The sequence below is a fragment of the Podarcis cretensis genome, assembly GCF_951804945.1.
Source record: "Podarcis cretensis genome assembly, chromosome: 6".
NCBI lineage: Eukaryota > Metazoa > Chordata > Lepidosauria > Squamata > Lacertidae > Podarcis > Podarcis cretensis.
The window spans coordinates 52,763,428-52,789,673 of record NC_137175.1 but is presented as its reverse complement, the minus strand read 5'-3'; the positions used below and the strand labels follow the sequence as shown (position 1 = coordinate 52,789,673).

At 43.1% G+C, this 26,246-nt stretch overlaps 1 protein-coding gene across 12 annotated transcripts in view; it reads right to left on the bottom strand.

The window, feature by feature from the left end:
• Positions 1 to 26,246, bottom strand: part of RNF220 (ring finger protein 220) — a 345,317-nt gene that overhangs the window by 87,664 nt on the left and 231,407 nt on the right. For 7 of the 12 annotated variants that reach the window (XR_013839873.1, XM_079980326.1, XM_079980329.1 and 4 more), the window contains 3 exons: positions 22,401 to 22,457; positions 19,532 to 19,577; positions 4,373 to 4,468 (listed from right to left, as the gene is read on the bottom strand). Coding sequence is in view for 11 of the 12 variants with exons in the window: in XM_079980326.1 (XP_079836452.1) it covers positions 4,373 to 4,468; positions 19,532 to 19,577; positions 22,401 to 22,457 (199 nt within the window). In the remaining variant the exon portion in view is untranslated. The remainder of the gene's footprint in view (positions 1 to 4,372; positions 4,469 to 19,531; positions 19,578 to 22,400; positions 22,458 to 26,246) is intronic. The other 5 variants (XM_079980323.1, XM_079980327.1, XM_079980328.1 and 2 more) reach the window with 1 other exon arrangement.

Sequence of the window (26,246 nt, the reverse complement as noted above, 5' to 3'; positions counted from 1 at the left end):
TAAACTGGATAACGTAAGCATATTTTAATGGCCTGATTAGTACTGTACATGCTGGCAATATCTATGGAAGGTGGAGGGAACATGGGCCGGCACATTTACAGAAGGAGCTATAGCCTACTGATTCTGCCAAAGGCAGAATGTACCTGGGCTGAATGAGATTGGCTCCTTCTCTCAGTTTGACTGCCTAGAGAGAGGGTGAAATCCTATTTTTAAAGGATTTTTCTTCAGGCAAATTGCACTTTTACCAAGCAGCTCCACTCTACTTACTATCCAAACCCTGGTCTGGAATATTGGAACCTGACTCTGTCTAGTGCTTAGCATCCTCATTTCACATTTATTACAAGGACAGATAGGAGTGCTCCAATATTTTCTAGGACCTGACCTAAATTGATTCTCTGTGTTAGAATGCTAACATACTCTTTAACTGGAACAGTTCTTTCTTTTTGTCAAGAAACAGTCATGTCATTAATCCTATTCTTATGCAGAAAGCTGGGAAGAAAGGACACAGTATAAAAATTCCATTTTCAAAAAGCAATACTGTTCTCCTTGTGTTACTCAAGAGATGTCAGATTAATGCAGCCAGAGCAACTTCAAACCTCTCATTTACCTACCTACCTACATTTCTGCTTCCTTTCACCTCTTTTCCTCAACCATCCTGCTGTTGCTATTTCACTCAACATGATCACTCAAAAAAACCAACAACTTCCTGTCAGTTTCACTTGCTCTCTCTGAAAACAATTCAAGGCTTCTGGGCCTGAGCTGCAAATGCAGAGGGGACAGTTTCAATTGCAACATAATCTGTTCTTTTTCTTTATACCATAATTCCACAACAATATTTGTAGTAGCCTTTCTATAACTCTAGTTTAAATCAAATGCATGTGGGACAACACTGTTAACTTAAAACATTTCTCCCCTTTTCTATAAGAACACAGAAAAATGCAGTATAGGTACCAAACAGCCAAGTAGGAGAGAGCTAGCAACTAATTTTGGCTGCCAAATTATAACTTGGACTAGATCCTAGTTTTCTGATCAACCTTTTAGCTCTCATAATAATGCTTCACTTCCTAATTCTGTTCCTACTGAATTTTCCCTTGCTTTACCATATTACATTTGTATCCAACTAGATCTAAATACATATTTCAGGAACTGTTGACCATTAATCACCCCATGTGGCAAGCAAAATCACTACAACTTCTTGGGCAGGTACCTTCCAGAATGACTATTCAAGTCTAGGCAGGAAGGAAAACAAGAGGGCTTCCTGTCTCAGTAGAACTTTGCTTGTTCTACTAAGATCCATTCCAGACTGTTACTATTTTGCGGGAAAGATTCAATTGCATACCAGCTAATTTAGGTTTGCACAGTTAAAGTAGATTAAAGCATTCTGGTGCTCTTGCACAACAACCCCACTTTAGAAAAAGGACTTTTTGTGGTGCAGAAAGTGATGAGGCAATGCACTAGAAAGTGTTGGAAATGATTGACGGGAAGCCATATAACAGTGCAAACAAACCAGGATGAAACAAAATAAAAAAATTCTTCCAGCAGCAACTTAGAATAAAACAAGGATGAATGTTCAATAAACAGGTCATGTGGAGGTATCCTAGTTCTGCCTTCTGGTTTACCCTCTGATCCTGATTTTACTATGGTCCTGACTCCTACTGGCTCTGTTGGTTTTTTGTCCGCTGTTCCTTATTACTCTAGGTTCCTGAGACTTGTCTTCTGATTTCACCTCTGGTACTAATTGCTATTCAGTCTTTATTTTCTGACCCTTCTCACTTCCCTTGGGTCCTGACTCCATGTTCCCAACTGCAGACCACAACCCATGGCCCAGTTCTGACAGTTCTAGATGTATGGCTGTGGTTCATGTGGTTATTCTGTAAGGAATTTTAGAAAGCTTGGACAGGATAGCTCTGTTGATGCTTTACAAAAGGTAGGTGCAGATTACCATTTACTATGTAATTGCCACCTGCAAACACATGCATGCTGTAGTGTTTGCAAGTGGCAATTACATAGTAAATGGTAATCTGCACCTACCTTTTGTAACCTCATGGCAGCTGACTGCACCATTTACCCACATAAAATATATGTTCTCTACATATCACTGGTAGCAGGGATGTGGAAATATTTGCTTTATCATAGAGAGCTCCCCCATGTAATTGCAGGTGCATCAGGTTAAGTTTCCATGTGATCACTATGGGCTAAATGGTGAACTGTTTCTGTCCTTGCTAAGCCACCAACAGAGCTTATCAGTGCAAACTTCGTGAAATTTCCTTCAGAACAACCTCATAAGCAAAAGTTTTCTTCCCAATCTCTCACTAATATATACAGTATATTTCCTAGCAGATCATAAATGCCATAAAGAACTAGCAATGCAAAATTACCAGCACTGCGGTTTTAAAGAAATATATAATCAGGGCACACATCCAGCACGTGAAAAGCTCAGCTTGCAGCTCTTGGAATCAAGGGGAGAATTTTATTTTATTTTATTTGCATAAAGCCCATTGGATTAGTTCCCAGAGGAGATTTATCTCTGATGCCTGTGTATTTCCCTAGTCATATTCTAGTTATACCATGGAGTTGCTTTGTACTACTCTGGCCTGCAAATTCTAGAGCAGTAAAAAATACAAAAAAGGATCATCCTCCGGCCTTCTACCCTATAAAAGCAAACTATAATTCCCATTTGCCTCTCCATCAAGAATTTATGAGTCTCTGTGAAGTGCCTGTTGTGAAAAGTAAAGCCATCAAATGCAAACTGGGATCACTTACTGCATACAGAAGAATACTATTAGCAATGTTTATCTGTATTTGACAATATTCAGAACAGTGTTGATTCATTTTTGAGAGCATGAACTAGCAGAAAGTACAGAGTGTGAGCACTTCATATCTCTGGCATAGTCTGAACTATATAAACCATGACTATGGCAGGAGCTACTAACAATTAAGAAAAGACATATAATGCTAGATATATTAGTCATACAATAGACACAAACCTTCATCCCAGCCTCAGACCACTACTGATTCATTAGCACAGTTATGCACTGGCTGCATTCCAACTAGTAGTACAGCCCATATACCCATGGAGATGATGGGCAGCACCCCATAATGTGTGCGTGCGCATATTTCAGACTCTAATAGGAACTGTAGTTGTACAGTGACCTTCTATTGGCTTTGGACGCAGTACAGCAGATAACCTTTGTGTTCACACCTTAATAAACTATACAAAACTTACTGACCAATAAAATTGACAAGGCTACAACACTTTTTACACCTGCAAATTCCATTTACATGATTTACAGAATGGAGTCCCACTGGTGGTGACTTGTTTCTGGCTAATTGGGGCATTATGCTTAGTCCTATTTTCCATCCATTTACAAAATACAGTAATATTTGTGGAGTTTGGAACAGACAGGGTTAAAACTCCGTGGTGCCCTGCATCTGGGAGGGGCCGGAAGCAGGGCTTTACGTCACAGGCTTTGTCTGTGAGAGTTACTTTCAGTTCTACCGAGAGACGCTGAGAGACACAGCTAAACAGACAGGCTGTGTCTGTGTGCTTTTGGAAGCACGGAGAATGCAGGAAAACTCCGATGGAGAGACTGATTTATGGCTTGTAAATAAACGCTTCTAAAGATAAGAACCGATCTGTCTTTTGGACTTGATTTATCCCTTTCTCACATGGAATCAGGACCGCTGCATTATTTTGCTAGGCCAGCTCAGAGCTTCCAGGGATACGGAGCTGAACTGGGAAGCTTGCTGGACCCAATATTCCGGACGGGGAATTTATTTTCATTCCCAAAATATTAAAACTAACGTTATTCAATAATAGTTACAGGGTACCAGGCAGAGGGCCTTCTCAGTAGTGGCACTCTCCCTGCGGAATGCCCTCCCTTCAGATGTCAAGGAGATAACTTTTAGAAGACAACTTTTAGAAGACATCTGAAGGCAGCCCTGTACTGGGAGATTTTATGTTTTTAGATATGCTGTAAGCCACCCAGAGTGGGTGGGGTATAAATAGAGATGGGTGGGGAATAATAATAATAATAATAATAATAATAATAAACAACTGTAACTGTATTATTAACTTAACAACTGTATTTTATGCCATGATGCACCAAGAAGCATTAGGAACCAGAAAGCTATACTGGGTGCAAACCTGTTAAGGGTATTATTTAACATTTGTATACCATAGTACTTTTTTTCGCAAGATTTCCCAGATGCAAGGACATATGCATTAAATAAGTGGGGTATTATAATCCCTGAAAAACATAAAAGGCTAAAAAGTTAAGGACTTGAATGGCAGCACTGAAAGAACTAGTAGTGGAACTTAGTAACTCCTGGTTTCCAGTCATCAGCTGAGTCCTCCTGGTTGCTCTCTCACCTGGTATCTGTCTGAGTGATGGATATCATCTGAGGAGTGAGGTGATGCTGTTGGAGAGTCTCCTTCTCGCTTGATTGAGGCTGACAACAAAATTGACTGTGGAAGAAGTGGGGAAAGGGAGAAGCAGTTAACAATGCAAAGTGTTCCTTGTTCTCAAGAGGAAGCGTAGGATGTGTGATATGTAATAGCAAAAAATGCTAATTAAGAAAACATGATCACCAACAACCAGCTATAGAGAGGGACATCTTCTAAGTTAGATGGACATGTGGTGTGATAACTCTTGAGATGGCTTTTGAGAATGATGCAGGAAGTCATTCAGAGAGCTAAATATTCACCTCATGCCAAACCTGTCACCCAGTATGGGACAAACAAGAATATCATTTCTGGGCCTCATGTGTGGTGGCTTGCATACAGTGCCTATGTTTAGGAATGGATGCATGAACATTGCCCCTCCTCTGTCCTCCATTGTGCTCCTATGTTTGTGTTAGTGGCAGAGGTAGCTGTATTATTTAGCTTTGTATCTCTCACATGGAAATACATCACTGAAGAACAACACTGGCAGTACTGACATAAAAACACCAGTACACAACTACATCTTGCAGGAACTACCGCCCATTAGGGAAAGAGAGATGATTTGGAAAAAGTAAAGACAACAACTTGGAATTTTTGGGTTAAGTGAAAGGCACTGTATGAAATAATGTTCCCCCATCATCTCCACTCCAGTATCACTGGCATACACATTGGGAAACTACATAATTATACATACAGGTAAAGTATACATCATCTGGGATTATAAAAGAATGTGCAATACTATCTCTGCACCTGGACAAGAAAGATGCCACCAAAAATGCATAGGATAAAGGTGAGCAGTGCCTTGGTCAAATGACCACATATGAGGCTCCCTAAGAAGCCCATGCTAAATATTGCTTTTGTTAAAGAAAACTTTTTTATTTACATTTTCTTAGCCATTGAAATACTATCTGAGGGTTTAAACAGGGATACAAGCAAAAGCACCTCAGTTGCGCCTCCTAACTTTTAATGTGCAAGAAAATCTCTCAGAAAATGTACTCAAACAAAAAGACATAAAAGCAGTAATGCAGAATCAGTGGGGAGAAGCATTTGGTGCCAAACACTATTCAACTGTACAGATCCATTCAGTAATTACAAATATTAGTATATTATTAAACCTTTTTCTAATTACAGTATAGGATTTCCTATACTGTTACAGTACAGGATTTCCTATACTGTTAATCTCAGAAATATCCCAAATAACACAGAATTTCCTTTCTTTTACCGCAAGCTATGCAGGCAAAATGGTCAGCAGTTTACTTGAAACTGTGAAGGTTATCAGTACTGTGCAAACTTCAGAGTAATGGCAGAGGTATAAATTCCATGCACAAAAAAGATTTATGGGAAATGATAGAGTGCTTTGACAATATTTTAAGGAGGTTCATTTACTGAGAACAGGATGCTAACATGATTTTCTGGGCTCACTATATGTTGATTTGACTCTCCACCCATTTGCATAGATTTGCATATGCTTTGTCATTTGTGCAAATGTTCTCATTTTCAGGTGGAGTGCAGCCCCCCCCCCAAAAAAAAATCAGTGGTCACTGACAAACAGCAGGTGAGCAGGTAAAGCTCACATGCTCAGCAACAGGAGATAGCTTTTTCTTTTTTCACTCTTCTTCCCCCCTCATTAACCACAATTTTAGTTCCAGGACGTTTCAGGAACTCTTTCTTTCTTTCTTTCTTTCTTTCTTTCTTTCTTTCTTTCTTTCTTGGGAGGGGGATATGTCAAGATAATGATGGATCTTAGTATCCTGTGTATCTACACCCTCCCCTGCTACCTTTGATCACGTCCTGCTTTGGTCTTCATCATTCACAAAACACTGTCAGTGGGACAGTGTTATTGGTGGAGCTTTCTGACTCACTGGTGGTCAGTTGGGCAGCTGGACTCCCTCTCTGTTAGCATTGTGGCCCTTCTACCAATCTTATAGTTCCTCAGCTGCCCTTTAGGGGAGCAAAGAATTGTCCCACAAACAAACAAGCAAACAGGTTGTCTCATGTGACTTCCATTTTTGTGTAATTACCATGCTGCTTGTTATACTTGAAATAGTCTTCTTCTCTTTCCCATTAATCCAGCTGATAACTCTCTAAGTAACTCTATTCAGGCCACTATTTTTTTAAAAAAGCAAAGCCTTTCTGAACCAGCCTAGCCTCATATCACCCACTTCTCTGTTGCCACTGGATTATCCCCCATCCCCAGTGGTGACCCGAGGCAAGGTGCCCACCCACTCCAAACCATCTGAGCTCTGTAAAATAAGCTCAGCTAAGTAGTGAACAACTTAAAATGTGCATATATTTGCATGTCAATGGCTATTAGCCTATTTTCTAGGAAATTTGCCAACCCAATTACATTAATTTCTCTGGGCTGGTGTGTAATGTGCAAAAACTAACCAACAGCTCCTCATTAAACTTACCACAGCCTTATAGTTGGGTTTGGATTTATAATCTTGACTGATTCAACTTCAGCTCAGATTAGTCACATACACAGACACTTTAAACCTAAATTTGTGACAGCTGAAAGCCCCTGTCTTTTGAGATAATGGAGTGGTCACTTTGGAGGGGGTGAAAACTGTTACTGTGTTTTGTGATCATGTAGTTTATTATAATTTATTTGAAAAAGAGGGGTGTAAGTTTATTAAATAAATAGGCAAATAAAACAATGTTTATAAAATCCTACACAAACCAACCATTTGAGGAACAAATACCCTGGTCTTCTAACTGCAGCAAGAAACAATTTTCAGAGAAGTACCCACCTTGCAAAAATGTGACCATCTTTGTATCAGAAAGGGCCAAGATAGCAAAATAAAATTTGAAGCTAAAGGATGGGATCCTTCTCCCCATATCATAATAGGCTAGATACAACATTTTGACATCAGGGAGGGCTCTGGTTGCAATGTAAACCCTTGCCTTCTTTCTCAGATTGCATGTAACAACCTGATCGCAGGAGTTAAAGATACTTCCCTTTTCAATTTGCTTCTGTGAAGAAATAAAAGTGCACAAGCCATCGACTCTGCTTCAAGGAACCTCAACAACGACTCTCATTGCTCCTCATCAGCCCCCACATGCCTGCCTGCCCACTCCCATCCACCCTTGCAAGTCGCTCTAATCCAATATTATTATCTGAAAAATGGCTGGGCTAGCTACGGAGACAGTAAATTAAACGTTATGTATTAGTTTTTAGCATGTGGTCCCAAGAAGAACGCTGGCCCCATTTATTCGACAAACCTCCTGAGCACCATGACAACGACCTCCAGAAAAAATGCAGGGCTAAACTAATCCCAAAGACGTCAATCTCAGACCCTCTTCTACATACGCTTGCCGTTTAGATGAATAAACTGTCTTCTTAAAATGGTAGCAAGCGGTTCTATTCTAAATACCTCGGCAGCATGTTAAACACTGTATCAGTGAGTCAAGCCCCTGCTCTAGCACCAAACTGCACTTCATTTGTGTTTCTCATTTCACCAAGGTGGAATGGCAACTGCTTCTCCATTTAGGCTGCGTCAGGAGAATTATCAGGCACATAGATGGGATGGAGGGGGAGGAATGGGAGCAGAAGGTTTAGAATTAGAAATCTTGTCAGCTTTAAATGCCCATCTTCCTCCTTCCTACCAGCATTAGTGTTTGGTTGTTGGCTGGTAGATTGTGCTCAAAGCTGGACTCAGATTTGATCAAAGGTGGGTCACCCCAATGACACCACAACCATCTTTTTGATAGCAGGTAAAAATGGATTTGAGGGTGAAGAGGAAACAAGAAGAAGGGATGGATGGGTGGATGATAGATTGAGGGAGAGGAAGATTAAGTCTTTATTTGTGGCGCATTGTCTGCCACCAGAAAATACAAAATGTCCATTGTTTTAGTGCTTACAATTTGCACCTTTCTGAATTAAAAGAATATCAATTTGAGGTCACATAACCTATTGACTAATGAGCAGTGTTCTTCAACCTGTGGATTGTGATCGAAATGTTAACTGGGCCCATTCTAATGTGGCCAATGGACTCTGGGTTCCCTTATTCCTGCATGGAGTCTGTTTTCCTGTATTTTTGTTTGAAAAGAAAATCCTGAAGGAGAAGGTATGGATGCACATCTACTTTGAAAAATTAGGTCCCAGCTCATGCTCTCCTCAGAAAACCTCTTTCTTCATGCAGACAATGGGCCAAAACAGGAGATAATCTGTACTTAGTCTACCTAACTGAGGGCAGAGTATGAACCTGAGGCCTTCCTGGTTTTCCTAGACTAAAACAGCTATTATCCCTGACCATTAGCCATGCTGGCTGGGGCTATTGGGAGCTGGAGTCCAAAAACATCTATATATATTTTTTTGAAAATAATATTTATTACTTTTCCAACAATTTAAACACTACAAAAAAGAAGAACAATACAATACAAAACAAAAACACTACATAACACTAACACATTAAACTAACAAAACAAAACAAAACAAAAACAATTTAAAACACATCAACCAATTTCAGTATCTTATCTTTCATTCACTTATTTCAGCGACCTCCTTACACCTCCCTTTTCGTATTCCACCTCTATTAATTGTTTCAGCAATTCCTTTCCATCTTCCTCTGTTTTCTATCCTATAATTATCTTAACACATTCTAACCTTCTTTTCCTTTAATACTCTATTAATCTATTTATACTTAATTCCTTATAACATTTCTACTAAAGCCATATAACTTCATTCCAACATTTTTCTAACATTCATTAATTTTACAGTATTTCCGTAAAAAATCTTTAAACTTTTTCCAGTCTTCTTCCACCGACTCTTCTCCCTGGTCTCGGATTCTGCCGGTCATTTCCGCCAGTTCCATACAATCCATCAACTTCATCCTGGTGATCTTCTATCTGATGCTCTTGGCTCTTTTCCAAGTCCCTTCTGCAGATCTTCTTCGTATTTATTCAAAAACTTTACTTTATCTTCTACTGATCTTATTTTTATTTTCCTTCCTTTGAAACTGAAGGACAGACCTTGGGGAAACTCCCACCTAAAGATGATTTTATTCCTTCTCAGCAGGGCAACAATATCTCCGTAGTTAGGCCTAAAATCCAAAAGATATTTCGGGATGTCTTTAAAAATTTCCACTCTTGACTGTTGTACTTCTAGGTTCTTCTGGTAATGCCAACCCAAGATTCTATCTCTCTCTTCTTTAGTTCGAAGAGTGATCAAGCAGTCTCTTAATCTATTCTTCTCTTTTTCCCCTCCTCTTCCAAGTCCGAAGGCCCTCACAATTCTAAACTCTTCTTGGCCCAAGTCCAAGTCCCAAAAGTCAGCAAATTCCTGTGTGAGAAAATCTATCAAGCTTTTCTTCTCCAATTCAGGTAGGGCTCTGATCCGCAAATTAGTCTATTTTTCTTTAAGTTCAATCATAGCAAGCGTCAACTTATGTTCATCAAGTTGCCTCTGTAGGGCTGGGACTCTCTCTCTCTCTCGAGTTGTGTTACTTTGCATTCAGCAGCAACGGCTTTCTCCCTGGCTTCTTCCGCAGTCTGCCATATTAAAGTAGATTCCTGTGTCAATTTCTGGATGGTTTCTGTATTGGTATTCACCTTTTGTCCCAGATTATTTATACTTTCTGTAATTAAGTCAATTTTAGTAGTTGCAGCATCCACTTTCACATTTATCGCGTCTGTTTTCTTGTTAAGCTGTTCCAGTGAATCATTTATCTTATTTAATGCAACCGCTAAGGCCTCTTCTGTCGTCATTCCTCTTGGTTTTGAGTGTACTGGTGCAGAAGCAGAAGCAGAAGTAGCAGGGAGGCCTGATGTTGAGCCTTTCCTGGGTTGGTGCCTCCGGTAATGGTGGAATTCCTCTGATCGGGAGGAATTTGCCTCGTGGGAATCTGGGTCTGGCCACCACGGCAAAGGCGGAGACCCGCTAAAAATCACAGGCGGGAGAAGCCTGTGAGCGTGGGATTCGGTGGGCACCCTTTGCACCTCCCCTACTGGCAGGGAAACCCGGTTTCGGGGGTCCGGAGCGACGTGGGGTGAGCGGCACGGTGCTTCGAATGGTCTGCTTCTTCCACGGAGCGAAGTCGCATAGCTGTTGCCGGAGAGCGCTGACTTTTTCTTGTGGACAATTTGACTTCAAAGTAATTACCCGTGAGTAGAGCTGAAGCGGGAGAATTGGATTTTTAAACGTCTAATTTGGTATCGTAACGGGGAGGCTCAACACAGGAAGTCCGCCTTCCCCTTTTGTAAATAGACTGAAGCAAGCTGAGGTCTTGGAAAGCCCTTTGTAAAAGATTAAATTTCCATCGGTAAAGAACACTAAACCCCCCCTTGGAGGCAGGAGAAGAGGGGGGGAGTTGTGGACTGAGTATGCCTCAGGAGAGAGCGAAGAGAGCTAAAATACCACCGCTCTGACCCTGGAAACGGGCTGCTAGCAGGACTGACGTCTTTTGGAATGTTCATTGACAGTGTTTAGAACGTTCATTGACAGCTAGCTAAATAAGAGAAATACATTGTTTCTACTGTTTCCGGCTGCTTTTAAAAAGGAGTAAAAAGTAACTGAAAACTGAAACTAACTTTGGATTGTGTGAACTGTGTTTAAAAGAGGACATTACTCACTAATAGAAATAGAAACTGTACCCTCTAGTGGAAGTTTTTGAAACTGGTTGCTTTACAAGAGCTGGGCTAGGGGAATTTCCAGCTGTGAGTCCAAAAACATCTAGAGGACTACAGGTTCCCCATCCCTGAGTTTCTAAATAAACAAAAGTGTTGGAGAATTTCATCAAATCCTCAACCCTCCAAATCAATTAACCCAATGGTACAGGACAAGTATACACTATACAACTATTGACACTATAATCATGAAGGTGTTTTTTATCGGGGGGCAGGATTTACCTAACAAACCCCATCAGTTGAAGGCCTTTGCAACAGGGCTTTCCTCCCACTATTCCCACTGTGAAATTGGCTGGGGGGAGGGTAAGAAGAACCCAGAATAGCATATGGGGAGAGGGGATTGTTCTCTCTGGCCAGCTGATATACTTGTGGAGACAGAATGTTTGCAATAGCAAGATGTTGAATTTCACCCTAGATTTCTCTTGGCTCGTCTTCTACATAGCAATGGAGCTTTTTGGTTATATTACCCTACTCTGCAATCTAGTATGGAGGATGCAGATGTATTGGTAATAGTGCTAATTGTGCAGGACTAGCACTCTGAAGTCCAGCCTTCCCCTCCTTCCCAAGCACTAATCTGTAATAGCAACCAACAACCTGACCAAACCTTTCTCAGCGAGAGCTCCTTTCCCTATACCATTTCCAAGGCAAGCCACCATTTCACTCTGGAAAGGCAGAGCAAGAGACTTGTGCGAGTACCAGTGAGGCCTCATATTTCTAGCCCTCCTTTAAATCATCCCTCCGTTGGGTAAAGGCACTCTCTGTTGAGGTTATAAACCCTAAGAGGATCAGCCTCAGCATTACACCTGGGGCACGCTAAATAAAAAAAGGTCACCGGTGCTTTTTAAACATGGACAAAAAAGCAGTAAAATGTGTTTGGGAAAAAAAATCTGGCATTAAATCATGACTTTTTGCCTGGCTCGCCTCATTAAAAGTGGCCTTTTGGAAGGTAAAATTATCATTGTAAGCGATAAGATCTTTAAGAAAATAATTCACGGCTTCTTCACCCTTTAATATGATAGCCGCCACCGGCTAATTTTTTTCTTAATGGCAACGAGGCCATCAATCTTGTCCAAGGCTTGCTCTCACCCTCGCTTCCCTCCCCTGCCAGCTTCCAAGCAACAACCTACTTAGCTCATAGGAATAACGGGGTCTTTCTTCTCTGCTTCTGCTCTAATGCTTTCCAACTTGACAAATCCCCCTTTGAAGAACAAGCTAAAAGAGAAATATCAGTTATAATATGCGACAGAAAGCACAGGGAGAGAGCACTACCGGACAGATTGAAAGTAGAAATTAAGGTGCAGTTTGTTCAGCAGGGAAAAGTGATTAAAAATTGGGACTGGGTTGTCAAGGAAAGTTGTGGCTTCTCAATCAAGAGTATCCCTTCGCACAAGGCTAACGTATCCTTAAACAGCAGCTTTAGTCAATCCTAAACTAGTGTACTCTTTTTGTCATATATGATGGGGAAGGAATCTGCAGAAGTTTTATTCCAAAGCAGACTCACCTCATTTGATCTGGATGGATCATAACCAGGATCGGATCATGAATCCACTAGATTCTGTAGATCCTTTTAAGAGGCTCCCAATGACTACAGCACCATTTCTGTATGGTATTTTTTCCCCTTGCCCTTTAAAAAGCCCTGGGTAATGTAGCTGCTCACACTCTGGAGCAGCTAGTAGTGCATGGGGCTCCTTCCTTTTCGCCACTGCATACTTTGAATACAATACAGCAAGTCCCCCTGAGAGCAACATAGCTTGATGCTGCACTCAGAGTGAATTGTACAGAGAGAAAAATGCCTGCCCCTATGTAAAAATGCCTGCCCCCCATACAATTCTGTGCAGACTGAGATTGTAAGAGGAAAAATTATTATCAATGGCAATCAAAGTGAACAACTCTTTACAAAGTCAGGAAAAGTGCTATAAATTGACACTGTAAAGTGTAAGAAGCTATTTAGACATCAGGTTAAAACTTGGCTGTTTGTGTTTATGCAGGCTTTCAGACATTAATGCTGCATTTTTTGATACTGTACTATTTGCCGTTTCAGGGCTCATCCACACTTCCGCTTGTCCTGTGCCTGGAAAGCACAGATCTGAACAGTTTTCTGCTTGAGCCACACTTTCTAGGCATGGGTTTGAGCAGTTTCCCCCTTGCCACAATCCTTTCCCTTCAAACACCAGTAGTGGGAGCACACTAGAGCTGAAGCAAGCAGCAATGTGCACACACAGTCCAAAGTTATTACACAGAACTCAGAGCTTATGTCTGAGTGCTCTTTTTTTGCTCCAGAGCTTTCCTTGCAAAACCCCTCTCTTTAAAGCCATTTGCTCCAATTGAGTACTAAAGATTGGTTTTCCCCAGGAGAAAGCAGCAGGACAAGAGGAAGTGGGGATGAGCCCTGAGTCTTTTGGTTTTGTGGTGTGTGGTGCTCCTACCCAGAAAAGTCAGAGTAAATACTCCTGTTAACAAAGTAACCACCTCAAGCAGTTAGAAAGGCAGAGAAACAGTTACCTCCAAGGTTTCTTTCTCTGCAGGCCATAAGTAATTTGTTTGACTAGATGTTCTGTAATAATTTGTTTGACAATAACACTGGATAAACTGCTATCAGGTTACTGAAACCAATAAGCCCTTATAGGATGTTGCAACTGTGATTGTGAAAATGTCACTCTCGAGCGAACGCAACCTGCTTCAAAATGCTTGTTGATGGGGGTGGGGAGGCCCCTCTTGCAGGGGAGTTGGAAATGGGGAGGGAGTCAATAAGTCACTAAGCTTGAACGGAAGGGGACAGCATGAGACATCCTCATTGCAAACAGGGATATCTGTGCTCTCTTTCAAGAGGTTACAGCACCTCTTCAGCAAGGAAAAAGATATAGGAATGGGCCACTTTGGGAGCCACAGGTAAAAGAGGAAGGGAGAGGTGGGGTTGAGACTCTTTCAAATGAAGAAAGAAGAGGACAATGACAATGGCTGCTTACCAGTTCCTCTTCCCTTTATCTACTCTGCCACTGGTACCTGTTGTGGGAGAAAAGAGAGCAAGAAAATCCCTCCTTACCTCTACTCACCCATCCCAAAAACTTGGGTAGTGTAAATGAGGTATAGGTCCACATACAGGATAGATCTTGGTGCTCTTGAATATATCTCTGAATGATTGCGAGAGCGCCTATGTGTTCATGCGCACAGGCAAGAAAAACTCATGCAGGTGTGAGTGTTTTGAAATTGTTTTATCATCTGCATGTTAGAAGGTATATCAGAATCTACTGGTAGATAGCCAGATCACATAGTACATCAGCAGGAGGTTCTGCCTCTCAGTTATTTAACATCAGCAATAGCAGAAACCTTAAACTGAGGTGCTAGGGTTCCAGAGTTACTGCAGAGTTCAGATATTTGTACTTGGATATGCAAGACTAAAGTGGCCAGGGGAGGTGTGGGGCAGTGGAGATAGGTAACTGGTTTCTTCCCTGGAGCCATCCTTTTGCCTCTGGTACTGGTTGCAGGAGCTCAAAGTGCTGGTAAAAAAATGAACCAGTCTCTGCAAGCCTGGCCATGCCTGGGCTAGGTGAATGACTAGTCACTCTGTGTGTATGTGTGTAAGAGGTGCCCATGCATGTCAGATGCATACATGTATGTGCTTACATAAACATGTGAGTGTGCCATGCTGACCCCAGGGACATGGGTGGAAGCAAGCACAAGGCAAGGGACACCTATGATTTGGGAGCAGCCCACAGCCAAGAAAACACATCAAGATTGTAACATACGCTCATTGCTGCCTCTCCTAAAACTATCCCCTCCCTGTCTCAGAGACAGGTCAGATGTCAGCACTGGGAAGCGGTGAGCCGGCAGCAGTGACACTTTGTTTCCTTTCAAGGCCACCCATTTGAGACTATTAAGTGCTGGGCTCCTGCTTTTTGATAGCCCCGAAAACACAGGCAGTTTATTTCTCTTAAACAATCAATCACAGCTGCTGTCAGCACAACAAATACCCTAACCCTGCTTTTTACATCTCGCTCTGGCCTTTCCCTTTTCTCCTGCGCAAAGTGTTTCCTGCCTGATGCGTTGGACTTTAACTCTGCCATCTAAATAGGTACTTATCACTTAACATGGAGGTGATGGCTTGACATGTTTTCTGTCTCCTGCCCTCCCCTGCATGGTGGGGAAGCAGTCAAAGTGTTGCTAATAGCTGTTATCACTTGGGAACTGTAACCCGAATGCAATGAGTGATACCAGCTTTTGCTGTGCTTTGTAACAGCACTAGTGGTCTCAGCATCTCAAGACGCGAACACCACCAGCATCTTTTATTCTCTGACACTTTCCCAATGCCCAGTAAACTCACATACTCCCACTGGCTCCTTTGTCTGTTTGTCTTCAGGAAGCCACAGCAGCACTTAAGGAGGAAAGCCAACTTCAGCTTCTGGCAATTTGAACCACTGTTTGAGTTACACCAGAGAACAGTGCACGGTTCTCTATGCCTCAATGAAAGCTGGGGAAGGCAAAGACTTGACCATGCTAGTATGTTGCCATGCAAAGAATCCCAATAACTTTGCTCTCTGGGCTTTTGCACACATATTTGCCCCGATTTTCCCAAGCATAGGTCTGCACTTCAAAGTTCTGTGCCTGGCATAGGAGTAGCACGGGGGGGGGGGGGCCTGGGTGCAAATGGGCACCCCCACTGTAGGATCCTTCATTAGAGCCTGGCTCCATGTGAGAAGGAGCTGCGCCTTGGCTGCTGTGCTTGTGCCTGGCCACAGCTCTGCCCCTGGGTCAGGCCTGATCCAGCGGCGAAGAGTAGGAGGAGAGTAGGTGGCAGCTTCCGTGTCCTTCTTATCCCCTGGACACTGGCACATGGGAGGCCATCCTCTGTGCACCGCCCCCCTGGGGGGCACGCCCCACGCACCCATCCCAGGTAGCGCTGGTTTACACTCCGCCACTGGTGCCTGGGCATTTTTGTTTGCCCCCCCCCTTGTTGTTTGCTCTGTTAGAACACTAATAAGTGCCCCCTCCCCCGGGGGAAAGACAGTGATAGAAGAGGAAGTTAGGGTAAGCCCATTGTCTACAGTCTGACTGCCAGTGGTTCATTGCCATCCCTGCCAGAGACTGAACCTGGGGCATTTTACATGCAAAACATGTGTTCTACTACTGAGCTATGACATCCTCCTTGAATCTCAAGAAAGGTGTTTCTTGATACTATTTTCCACTCAACTTTGGACACAGAAGTCAGAACTAAACCTCATTTCAGCCTAGAGCACACAGATCATCCGTCACACACTCTATATGGTTATGTTCGAACTAGTTTTTAAAAACCAGCACCAGAGTGTCTTCCACGTCTCCTGTGAATTTTCAATATGTGGAATATATTGTGGAAATATGTGGAATATGTGGAAATCCATTTGGTTTGTTGGTTGACAGGAAGGAAAGAATTCTGTTCTTAAATCCATGTGCTTGGAAGTAAGACTAATTGATTTCAATAATGCTCACTTCCAATAAAGTATACTTAGGATCACAGCCTTAGTGGATATGTTTCCAAACTTAATTACAACTACCCAATCTTTTTCCCAGTCTTTCTCCCACATGAATACCAGCCCTAAGTGCTGACATATTTCAAATATACATGGACAGTTCTCTGGTCTCTCCCTCTCCCCTACAGCCACAATGAGCAGATTTAATTATTAATCTTTTATCGTCTATCACTTTTAGAGATGAAGCCCTGAGGTATTATGTGATTTCCCCAAGGTCATCACAGAAGTACATGGCAAAGCTGTTACTAGGGATTCAGGAACACTGATGGAGGAATCTAGGTACATAGTGCCTTTTCTGGCTTAAAGTACAGAGAAAATTTAGTAAAGAATCTATCCACTGTGAGATATCTGGAAACAGCTTCATCAAACTCTTCCTCCTCAGAGGACGTTAGTGGTTGGGCAGACCACCAGAAACAATAATGCAGCATCAGAATTCCCTGCCATCCCTTCCCTCTCTTCTTTTTAAACTTCAATGCACTGTTACACGTCACTCCAATCTGCTGCGCAAGATTCCCGGGGTTTCAGGCATGCTTATCAAGGGTTAGTGTTTCCTTTGGGAATGAGGTTCAACAAAGGCTGTAGTGTCTTTATGATAGATGGTTTATTTACACATATATACAACCTGGAGCTGTCAATGGTAGGGCTCACAGCTGTAGCATCCCAATAGCTGCCAGCTCATTCCATAGTAACAACATTGGTAAGCAGAGCCCCATCCTTTTCTCTGCAGCCTCTCTTGCACTGCAGGACACAACCCAGGAAATAACACCATAGCTTATCAGCTTTCCTTTTTTACTCTCCTCAGAAAGAGACCACACATTTGTATTCTCACACCTATTTCCTTTGATCCTGTGTTGTGTTAATACCTAATCCTCTGATCTCTCTAATTGCTTATCCCACCGCCCATCACCTCACAAAGAAGCCTGACTTCATTAACACTTGTTGCTTTCGTGCATATTACACAACCCAGGAAGTGTGCCTACGTTAATTAACCCTTCACATATGCTAATTCCATATGCTAATTCCAGGGGATTAACAGTGGCTAACCCACAATTTAAATACACACAAGTCTGGCTATTACCAGTCCTAACATACCAGTTCTAATTAAATCCTAACATTTCTTAAACCCAAGCATTTAGCACCCACCAAACATTACGCACTGCATCTTCAACAAATAATCCTTGTGTCTCAAAACTTGCACCCAAACATTTATTTTAGTCAACTGTTAGTGGCGGGGGGGGGGGGGGATCCCATTTTGAATATTAAAATCCAAAATGTGCAAGCCTACATAAAATGTGAAATTTAAGTAAATTTGCCTATTTTCTTTGCACAATTTTTGGCATCTTGGATCGTTCCAGGGCCAATTTGCAGGTCTTTTTCAATGCCAAGATTATTTCCAGAAACATGTGAGTGGGACCCATTTCTCTTGCCACTAAATAACTATAGAGAATCCCAGCAAACCAGGGATTGAGGAGGAAGGACTTCTATGTCAGAGAATGGTGTTTCTAGACCACTGCTCTTCATCCTTTTCAGACCCAGTACCCACTTTTAACCTAAACATATATTTAAGGGAAATTTCTTTCTTTATTTTTCACCATATACTTAAATGGTGGTAGCACTGCTGTTGCAACCCACCTTAGATCAGCCCATGACTTGATAGGGAATCTTGACCCACCAGTTGAAGACCAAGGCAGACTTACACTTAGTCTAGCTATTAAGTGAGAAGCGCAGCACCTTTTGCATCACGCAGGCCTGTTCTTCAAGCAAGTGCCACTTGAGAATAACAATTCTGCGGCCAAGAGGCTGTAAGAAGAATTCAAAAGCCCCCTCTTCTTAACGTTCTTAGGTGATGGTGGGAGAGTGAAGGGAGGGGGACGCCATGTGGTGACAGCAGACAAGTGATCTTGGTTACACAGGACCCCTCAACTATCCTGCCTTAATCCCTTCACTCAAAGCAAATGGGATTCTTTGTTGCTTGAAGCTTCAAAGGCTCAGTCCCTGCTGGGAGAAAAGGCCTTTTTCTTCCTTATCTGGTGACTGTCTCTAACTCTCTATATTTACTTCCAAACAACTAATCTGCCTATTGAACGCCTCCTCAGGCTTGGTGTTTGGGACAGATGAGTTATCACCATCCAGCAATGAGCACAACCAAAATGCACAGTACAAGAGCTACTTTTCATGCTGCTCTTTCCTACTCCCTTGTGAGGCACAAAGGCGAATAAGAAGATTCTTGATTTTTAATTGATGTGTTCCCTTTTACTTGCATTCCTGCTTCTGCTGTGTATGTTTGTTTCTGAATCAGGAACGGCAGCTCATGATCTGCCAGAGTAGCACTAAGACCACACTGCATAGGGTGTGGCGCACACATTACTAGTAGCCTATGACAGCAGGTGACACAACAACCTACAAAGTTTTTCTGCTTGGTCCTAAGGGCCACTTCCTACATTATTCGGCAATGACCCTGCATTTGCCACCACATACACATTTGTTTAGACACAGCTAATCACACCCCACCCCTAACACATTACAGATGGAGGTTGGAGACAGAGAAGATAGAATTGCTGCAGACATCCACTTCACCAAACTAGTGTCTCTGGTTCCAGAGCACCCAGTGTGAAGGTCACAAGTTAAGATGATTTAATCTCCAATTGCAAGGACCCAAAGGCCAATTCTAGTAAAATCTGGAAGTATTTTAGAATGCTGAAATGGTTTTGCAATGGGTTCTAAGCATGCCCACTACATATTGAGGCACTAATATAAAGAGGGATGCAGAAATAAAGACTTAAGTGACTGTCCTCTGCCCAGGGAACTTCAGGGTCTGTGTACAGGATGAGACAACTGTTTGATTCCACATACTGTTATGAAGATTATGAAAGGAAGATCAAATAGGACCAAGAAACAGTGTTTGTAGGGGCATGGAGGATATTGGAAAACAATATGTGACCAAATTTGGCTCACTTACCTTGGGAGTACCTGGAGCCATGACATCCTTCAATATAGAGTTCTTACTGTCAAGAGAGAAAAGAAGAGTATCAGTACCATACTGAAATTGGGCAGATAAATTCTACAAGGTAAGACTTTTCAGACCTTTGGGGAGGGGGGGGGGTTTGGTGCTGTAAAGCCCTCTATGATGAGATCCAGACAACTAGGAACTCACTTTCCACACAGAAGACCATCACCACCACACTGTACCCAACTTTCTATCTCTATTATTTATATATTGCATTTGAATCCTACCCTTTCTTCAGAGCAGGAATGGTGTTCTCACAAAAACCCTGCAAGGCAGATTAGACTGAGAGACAGTGACACTCAGTGCTACCCTGTCAACTTGGAAGCTGAGCAAGGATATAACTTTGACTTCCTGTATCCAAAATCATATTCTAGGTATCACAGAAGCTCTGAAGTGCACCTGCCTTTTACACCCACATTATTCCTGTAGCATAATAAAGCTTTCCATGTCTACTAGGACATGTCCCATAATAAAGCTTTCCATGTCCCATGCCTGGCCCTATGGGAAAATACACCATTAAGTATCATAAACAGAAGTAACGCATAGTGTTGCAATTTGAAACCATGGCCATTTAACTGGACTGGCTCCAGCTTCTGGATACTTCTTGGGCAACTTGGACAAGGGCCCTTTAATAACTCTCCTTGTTCTCTTTGGCTCTCCTCATTCATTTTTGCAGAGGAGAATGAGGGACAGCAAGATCAGAGGGAGAGAGGCAACCAAACTGGAAGCAGAGCATGGAGTGAGGCAGCTGGCACACCATTAAGTTGGGGCATGGGCTGCAAAGACCTCCATGATCTGGTTCTGAGGCATGATGGTCTGGAGGTTTCTCATGCCCGTGTTACAATGGCCTGCCCAAACCACTACACATCCATTCACAACTCTTCTTACACCAAAGACTCCATTGCTCAAAGATTGGATAGACATACCTCGAGCATTCCCCCACAGCAGTGCTTTCTCTTAACTTACATTTGTCTGATAGGAACCCAAGAGTAGATCTTGCCAATTTCTCTCACCTAGGCAAAGCAACAATTGCCCCCAAATACCACATCTCTCAAGGCTCCTGTATATGTGGCCTGTCTCATGCTGTCCCCTCTTCCACACTGATGGAGGCCAGAAGAAAACCCCAAAACAGGGTGTTCCAAAGCCAATTATCCTCCCCTCATAACCTGCCATTGTGAGCAGTCCAGCTGTAGTTGCAGCAGTGGCTTCACTGCTTTGCAAAACAATTGGAAGGCACTCTATGGCCTGTGACCCATGAGCCAGGCTGACAGGTAACTTACTCCAAATATTTGTGCCAACGGGGAATAAGAAGAGGTTAGGCTGGCTCTGGCATCCAGCGGCAAGTGGAGTCAGTTTGCTGGCAATCCCCCCATTCCCAAGATCAAAGGCTGCTCACCCACTAGCTTAAAGAAGACTCATAGACAGGGTAGCAGTGGTATTACCTAGTGACTGGAGCGAAGGGTAGCACTTTACCACATTGCAGAGTGGATGCACAAAGGGAGCTCTATGGTACCCTGATTAAGCTGTTGAGGGGGTGGGGAGAACTAAAGCACAGCCCTGAAGGGCAAAAGGAAGCAAGGCATGCAAACTAGTCAGAACTAATGGCATACACACTTGGCAAATCACAGCCAGATTCTTAAAAAAAACACAAAAAACACCTTGACTTAGTTAAGGGTTTGCTCTAGTGTCCCTTCCAAACCTAGCCAATCATAGTAGCAAATGACAGTCAAAGTGGCAGCATTCACTTTCAGTTAGTTGTCCCCTTACTGGTTCTGGGCCCTGGCAAATTCCCAACCCTGATGACTTCTTGAACTGGCCATGTTGGGTAAGACAGGATCTTGGATGAAACCACAGCCCAGTTCAGGAGAGGCAGGTAAAGGGGTGAAACTGAAACCAAAGAGTGCTAAAAAAACAGGTGATTTGGGAAACCATTAAGAGACCTACTTGCCATGCAGAAAAGTTGTTAGCTGTGCTGTGGATAACTTGTCTCACATTACCACCTGCTCCTACTGCTTATGGGACACAGAAACTGGTTGAAAACTCTACAAGCACTTGCCACCTTGTTTGACCAGAAATCCTGCTGCAAAGTTAGCGTCCTGTGGGACGCTGATGTGACAGGCACCTTCCTGGTATAACCCTGTCTGGGTGCAGTCATTCATACACACTGCCTTGTTGCTCTGTCACTGATTACAGTCCCTATTAGTCAGAGGATACCTGATAAGGAATTACATTTCTAAATATAAATGGTTACATTTCTCTGCAGTTCACATTTTCCCTGAGACCCTTGGTCCAGTATGGATCTCAGTCCTTGAACAAAATTAATGTACAGAGACGCTAGCAGGAATGAAGAGCATTAGGTATCACACAGGACTGGGTCACAGGAGGAGAATGTGGAGCAGAGAAAAGAGAGACAAATTACTAAAATTAGAAGGGCCTTTCTCCAGGCTGTAGGAATTCCTTCTTTCTCTCTGCTTGGTTGATTTGTTAATTTCACTCCCTTTCTATTTAACGGCTGGAAGGAGGTTCACACTAGGGTGATCCTCCCCCTCCCCGCCCTCCCTGGAGCAAGATGCTTCAGATTTAATAATGCCTTTCACCCTCACTCCAGACAGGTTAAATTTGAAACAATTACATCTCAAAGGCGACGGGGCGGGGAGACCTCGCACTGTAATTTTTTTGGTTATTAAAGTAATCTCTCTCATGTAAATTCTCCAGCTAACATGCCACAAACAGCATTAGGAAATAAATGATTTCCCCATGATTCGATTTACTGATACAAAGCACCTGCAACAGGCAAAAATGGGGCTCTGAAATATGTTACCCAAGCTGATGTCTTGCGCTTGCAGGGCTCCCACAGCTGGAGGTCCCTCTTCTTAGCCTTGGGGGGGTTGATGGATGGATGGGTGGATAGGTAGAGGGGAGGGTGGTGTGGGGGGGAGGATAGTGGGGAGAGAAGGAATTGTACTTAATAATAAAATTTGTATGCAAGTCGGCATCCCAAGCTAGGGATGACTGATCGGCAGCCAGAAAGTATTAAAAAGCCTTGCTAAACAGATGCTGACAATAGAACAAGACATATCAAATCAGATCTATTCTAGAAGCATTAACACACACACACACACACACACACACACTTTTCTTCCCAATCACAGCAATATGGGAGACATCAATAAATTTTTATGAGACTTTTAGAAGATCAACATGCTACTGGATGTGACAAAAAAGCAATGTGGCTGTCATGTTCGCTTTGTCGGGGACACTTTAGCCCCAGATGTCGAGCTGTGGCAGCAGTGAGTAGAAATTGAATTTGGCTAGCTTTAATCTGCCTTTTGTTGGCAGATGGCTGGGTGTAGAAAAACGAAGTGAGGAGGGTATTTTGAAGGTGTTGGCTCCTGGGGACTGCAAAGCTTCCCATGCCACCACTGCTTCTTTGTCGCAATCACAGCCCCCTCAAAAATTGAAGACCAAAAGTCATCTCCACCTCAATTCTACCTCCCTTCTCAATAGCAACCGATGTGACTCTTTGGGGTCACTGGCAAAAAGCTGGTCTTTTGTGCATGCTTCAGGGAGGTAGGAGGCCAAGTTATCCAATTCCTTACCAAAAGGGAAGTGTGTTGTGTGTGTTGGCATGTGTGAGAATGAAGATAATCACTTGGGACTGCATAGTTGCACTGCAGATATTTACCTACTTAGAGAGCAATTGCAACCCCTAGATTCACTGGTGATGTTTTCACTGTGGGGAGCCCCCCAAACTGGGTGTTCTGGGACTGAGTCAGAGGCGGTCATGGGTGTGCCAGGTTCACAGCTCTTTCATTCGCCTGGGAGGCACCAGGATTGTGTCCCTCAACTATGTCTGCCGGGAAGCCAAAGCAGAGATTTTAAAAAGTAGCAGCCACCCAAACAAAAAAAGGCAAAAAACCCTGGCCAGCATAAGCCAGTGTTAGATTGCCCATTACTTAACATCATTCCCCTCCAGTTAGTTTTGCTCTCTTTGTACTATTTTCTTTCTTTCGAACCAATCCTTACTAATTGATTGTCAAAAGTGGTTTTTAAAATTTGTAATCATGGAGACACCATACACTTCTCCTCAGGGCAGGGGAACAATGGTGGCCCACCATTCCTCTCTCTATAGCCCTCAGGACTCTCCCTAGGTTATACATCCTCCTGAGACACACCCCTCACCAGCCTTGCTTTGCACCTTCCTTGAGGGCTTTTTCTTGGCTGGATGGAGGATAGAGAGAGATGCATGAGTGTGAAGAAACTAGTCTACCATACAGAAGTTACCTTCACATTTATTGCTCTGCCCACTTTTGCCTCTGGCCCTGACCAACACTGACATGTGGCTCTCAGAGGACTGCCCAGAAGGGAATGTGGTTCCTATGATGTTGGCAGTTAAATATGCTTTATGGTATTTAACCAATTCTTCCTTTCCATGATGCAGCGAGGAAATGAATGATTCTTATTTTTATTTATTGAATTTATTAGTTGCTTCAATACCCAGGGCAACCCAAAGCAACTTACAAATGAATGGACAAACAAACAAACAAACATTACACCCCACATGGATACATGAAAACCAAAAGGAAAGAGAAAAAAAGCCCGCTCCTGTGTTGCCACCCTCCAGGCCTCTTGTGTAGGGGGCACACAAAGAAGGGTCTCAAGATGATGAGCACAGTTAAAGCAAGTTGACAATATTTGAGGACGAGCAGTGGCGTAGCGTGGGGGGTGCAGGGGGGGCCGGCCGCACCGGGCGCAACATCTGGGGGTTAGGGTTAGGGGTAGGGGTAGGGTTAGGGGGTGCAAATCCACGGGTTAGGGGGCGCAGATTACTTGCCTTGCCCCGGGTGCTGACAACCCACGCTACGCCACTGAGGACGAGTATAAGTGCTTCTGATTCTACTCTCAGTAGTAACAGCACATGCTGAAGATCATTTAACTAGTGGTAACTAGTCCAGATTAATTCATCTAGAGAATTAGAATGTGATTTTTGTGGGTCACACTTCAGTGCATTAATACAGTCTTACCAGGTCAGGCCAAGGGACCATTCCTCCTAAAAGTATTGCATATCTGTTGCTTCATTATAAGAACACAAAACCCAGAACAGGCTGACGCCTCCATTTCAGCATTTTCTTCTGGGATTAAAGAACCAAGTCAGAGATCGTGTTTTTAAACACACAGGTAAGTTATGTGCATAGGTAAATGTATTGTGTAAAGTGGCAACACTCTCTCTTGTCCAGTCCTTCCGAGAGCAAATCATTAATCGCTAGCCTGATGGTTGGGAAAGTGAGAGGCCATAAGCAAAGAGAAACCTTCCTTCCCATAAACAGTGGTGGCAAATTAAAAATGGTAAAAGGGAAATCACGACCTTTAAAGTTCAAACACTTTCCAGCACCTTTTAAAGTTTTCTGCTCCAGGCCCTTGCAAAGAGCACAATCTTTGGAGACCTCAGAATTCTCTTTAATCACTAAGCAAGTCAGGAGCGGTCTGAAATGATCACACATTTACATAGTAATAACCTCAACCGACATTCCCCACATTATTTCATGGCCAGCATATTGCCACACAGCGAGCGATCCATGTGGTTTAAATTATAACCCATACATAGGAAATTACTTGCTAACTATGATCTTCACAGGTTTGTCTGACACTTCTAATTAAGATGATTTACATAGAATTATCCTTTGAAAGCAAAAAATGGTGCTTTGCTAGCTAATAAAATATAATTACTACATACCCCCCATCCTCCCACCCTTTACAAGTTACAGTTAGTTTTAATCTGTTTGGGGAATTGTTTATCCAGTTCATTATGATAGCACAACTTACTTGCCCCTTTTAGGCAGCAGCAGATCACAAAGAGGCAGGAATTAACAGATGGGGAATAGCTATCATCCCCTAATGAGGCTAAGGGGGAGTTTGTGGGTAAGATTTTCGTTCTTGGGGCTTTGCATATTTCTAAGAAAAATTATTGTTTCCATGTTGATCCACTTTCTACACACAAATCTATGTGTTAGTATTTGGCTATGTTGCAAACACATCTGTTATGAAGCAGAAGCACATATTTACAAAGCAATCCTATTGGGGAGGGGAAGAAGAAACACCAGATTCCCAGCCCTGCTGGGCTCACATCAGCAGAGGGTGGGGAAAGCTCTATAGACTCTAAAAGGTAAAGGTACCCCTGCCCGTACGGGCCAGTCTTGACAGACTCTGGGGTTGTGCGCCCATCTCACTTAAGAGGCCAGGGGCCAGCGCTGTCCGGAGACACTTCCGGGTCACGTGGCCAGCGTGACATCGCTGCTCTGGCGAGCCAGAGCCGCACACGGAAACGCCGTTTACCTTCCCGCTGGTAAGCGGTCCCTATTTATCTACTTGCACCCGGAGGTGCTTTCGAACTGCTAGGTTGGCAGGCGCTGGGACCGAGCAGCGGGAGCGCACCCCGCCGCAGGGATTCGAACCGCCAACCTTTCGATCGGCAAGTCCTAGGCGCTGAGGCTTTAACCCACAGCGCCACCTGCGTCCACTTCTATAGACTCTAATGGGAGGGAAATCATTATTTCCTGTTCCAAGGGCATGCCCAGTAGGGAGCTTTAGATCCACTGAATCCAAAGCTTCCCCCAATGTGCCCAGGAAACCCACACCCTTGTTCTTTCTGTTATTGGAGTACCAACAA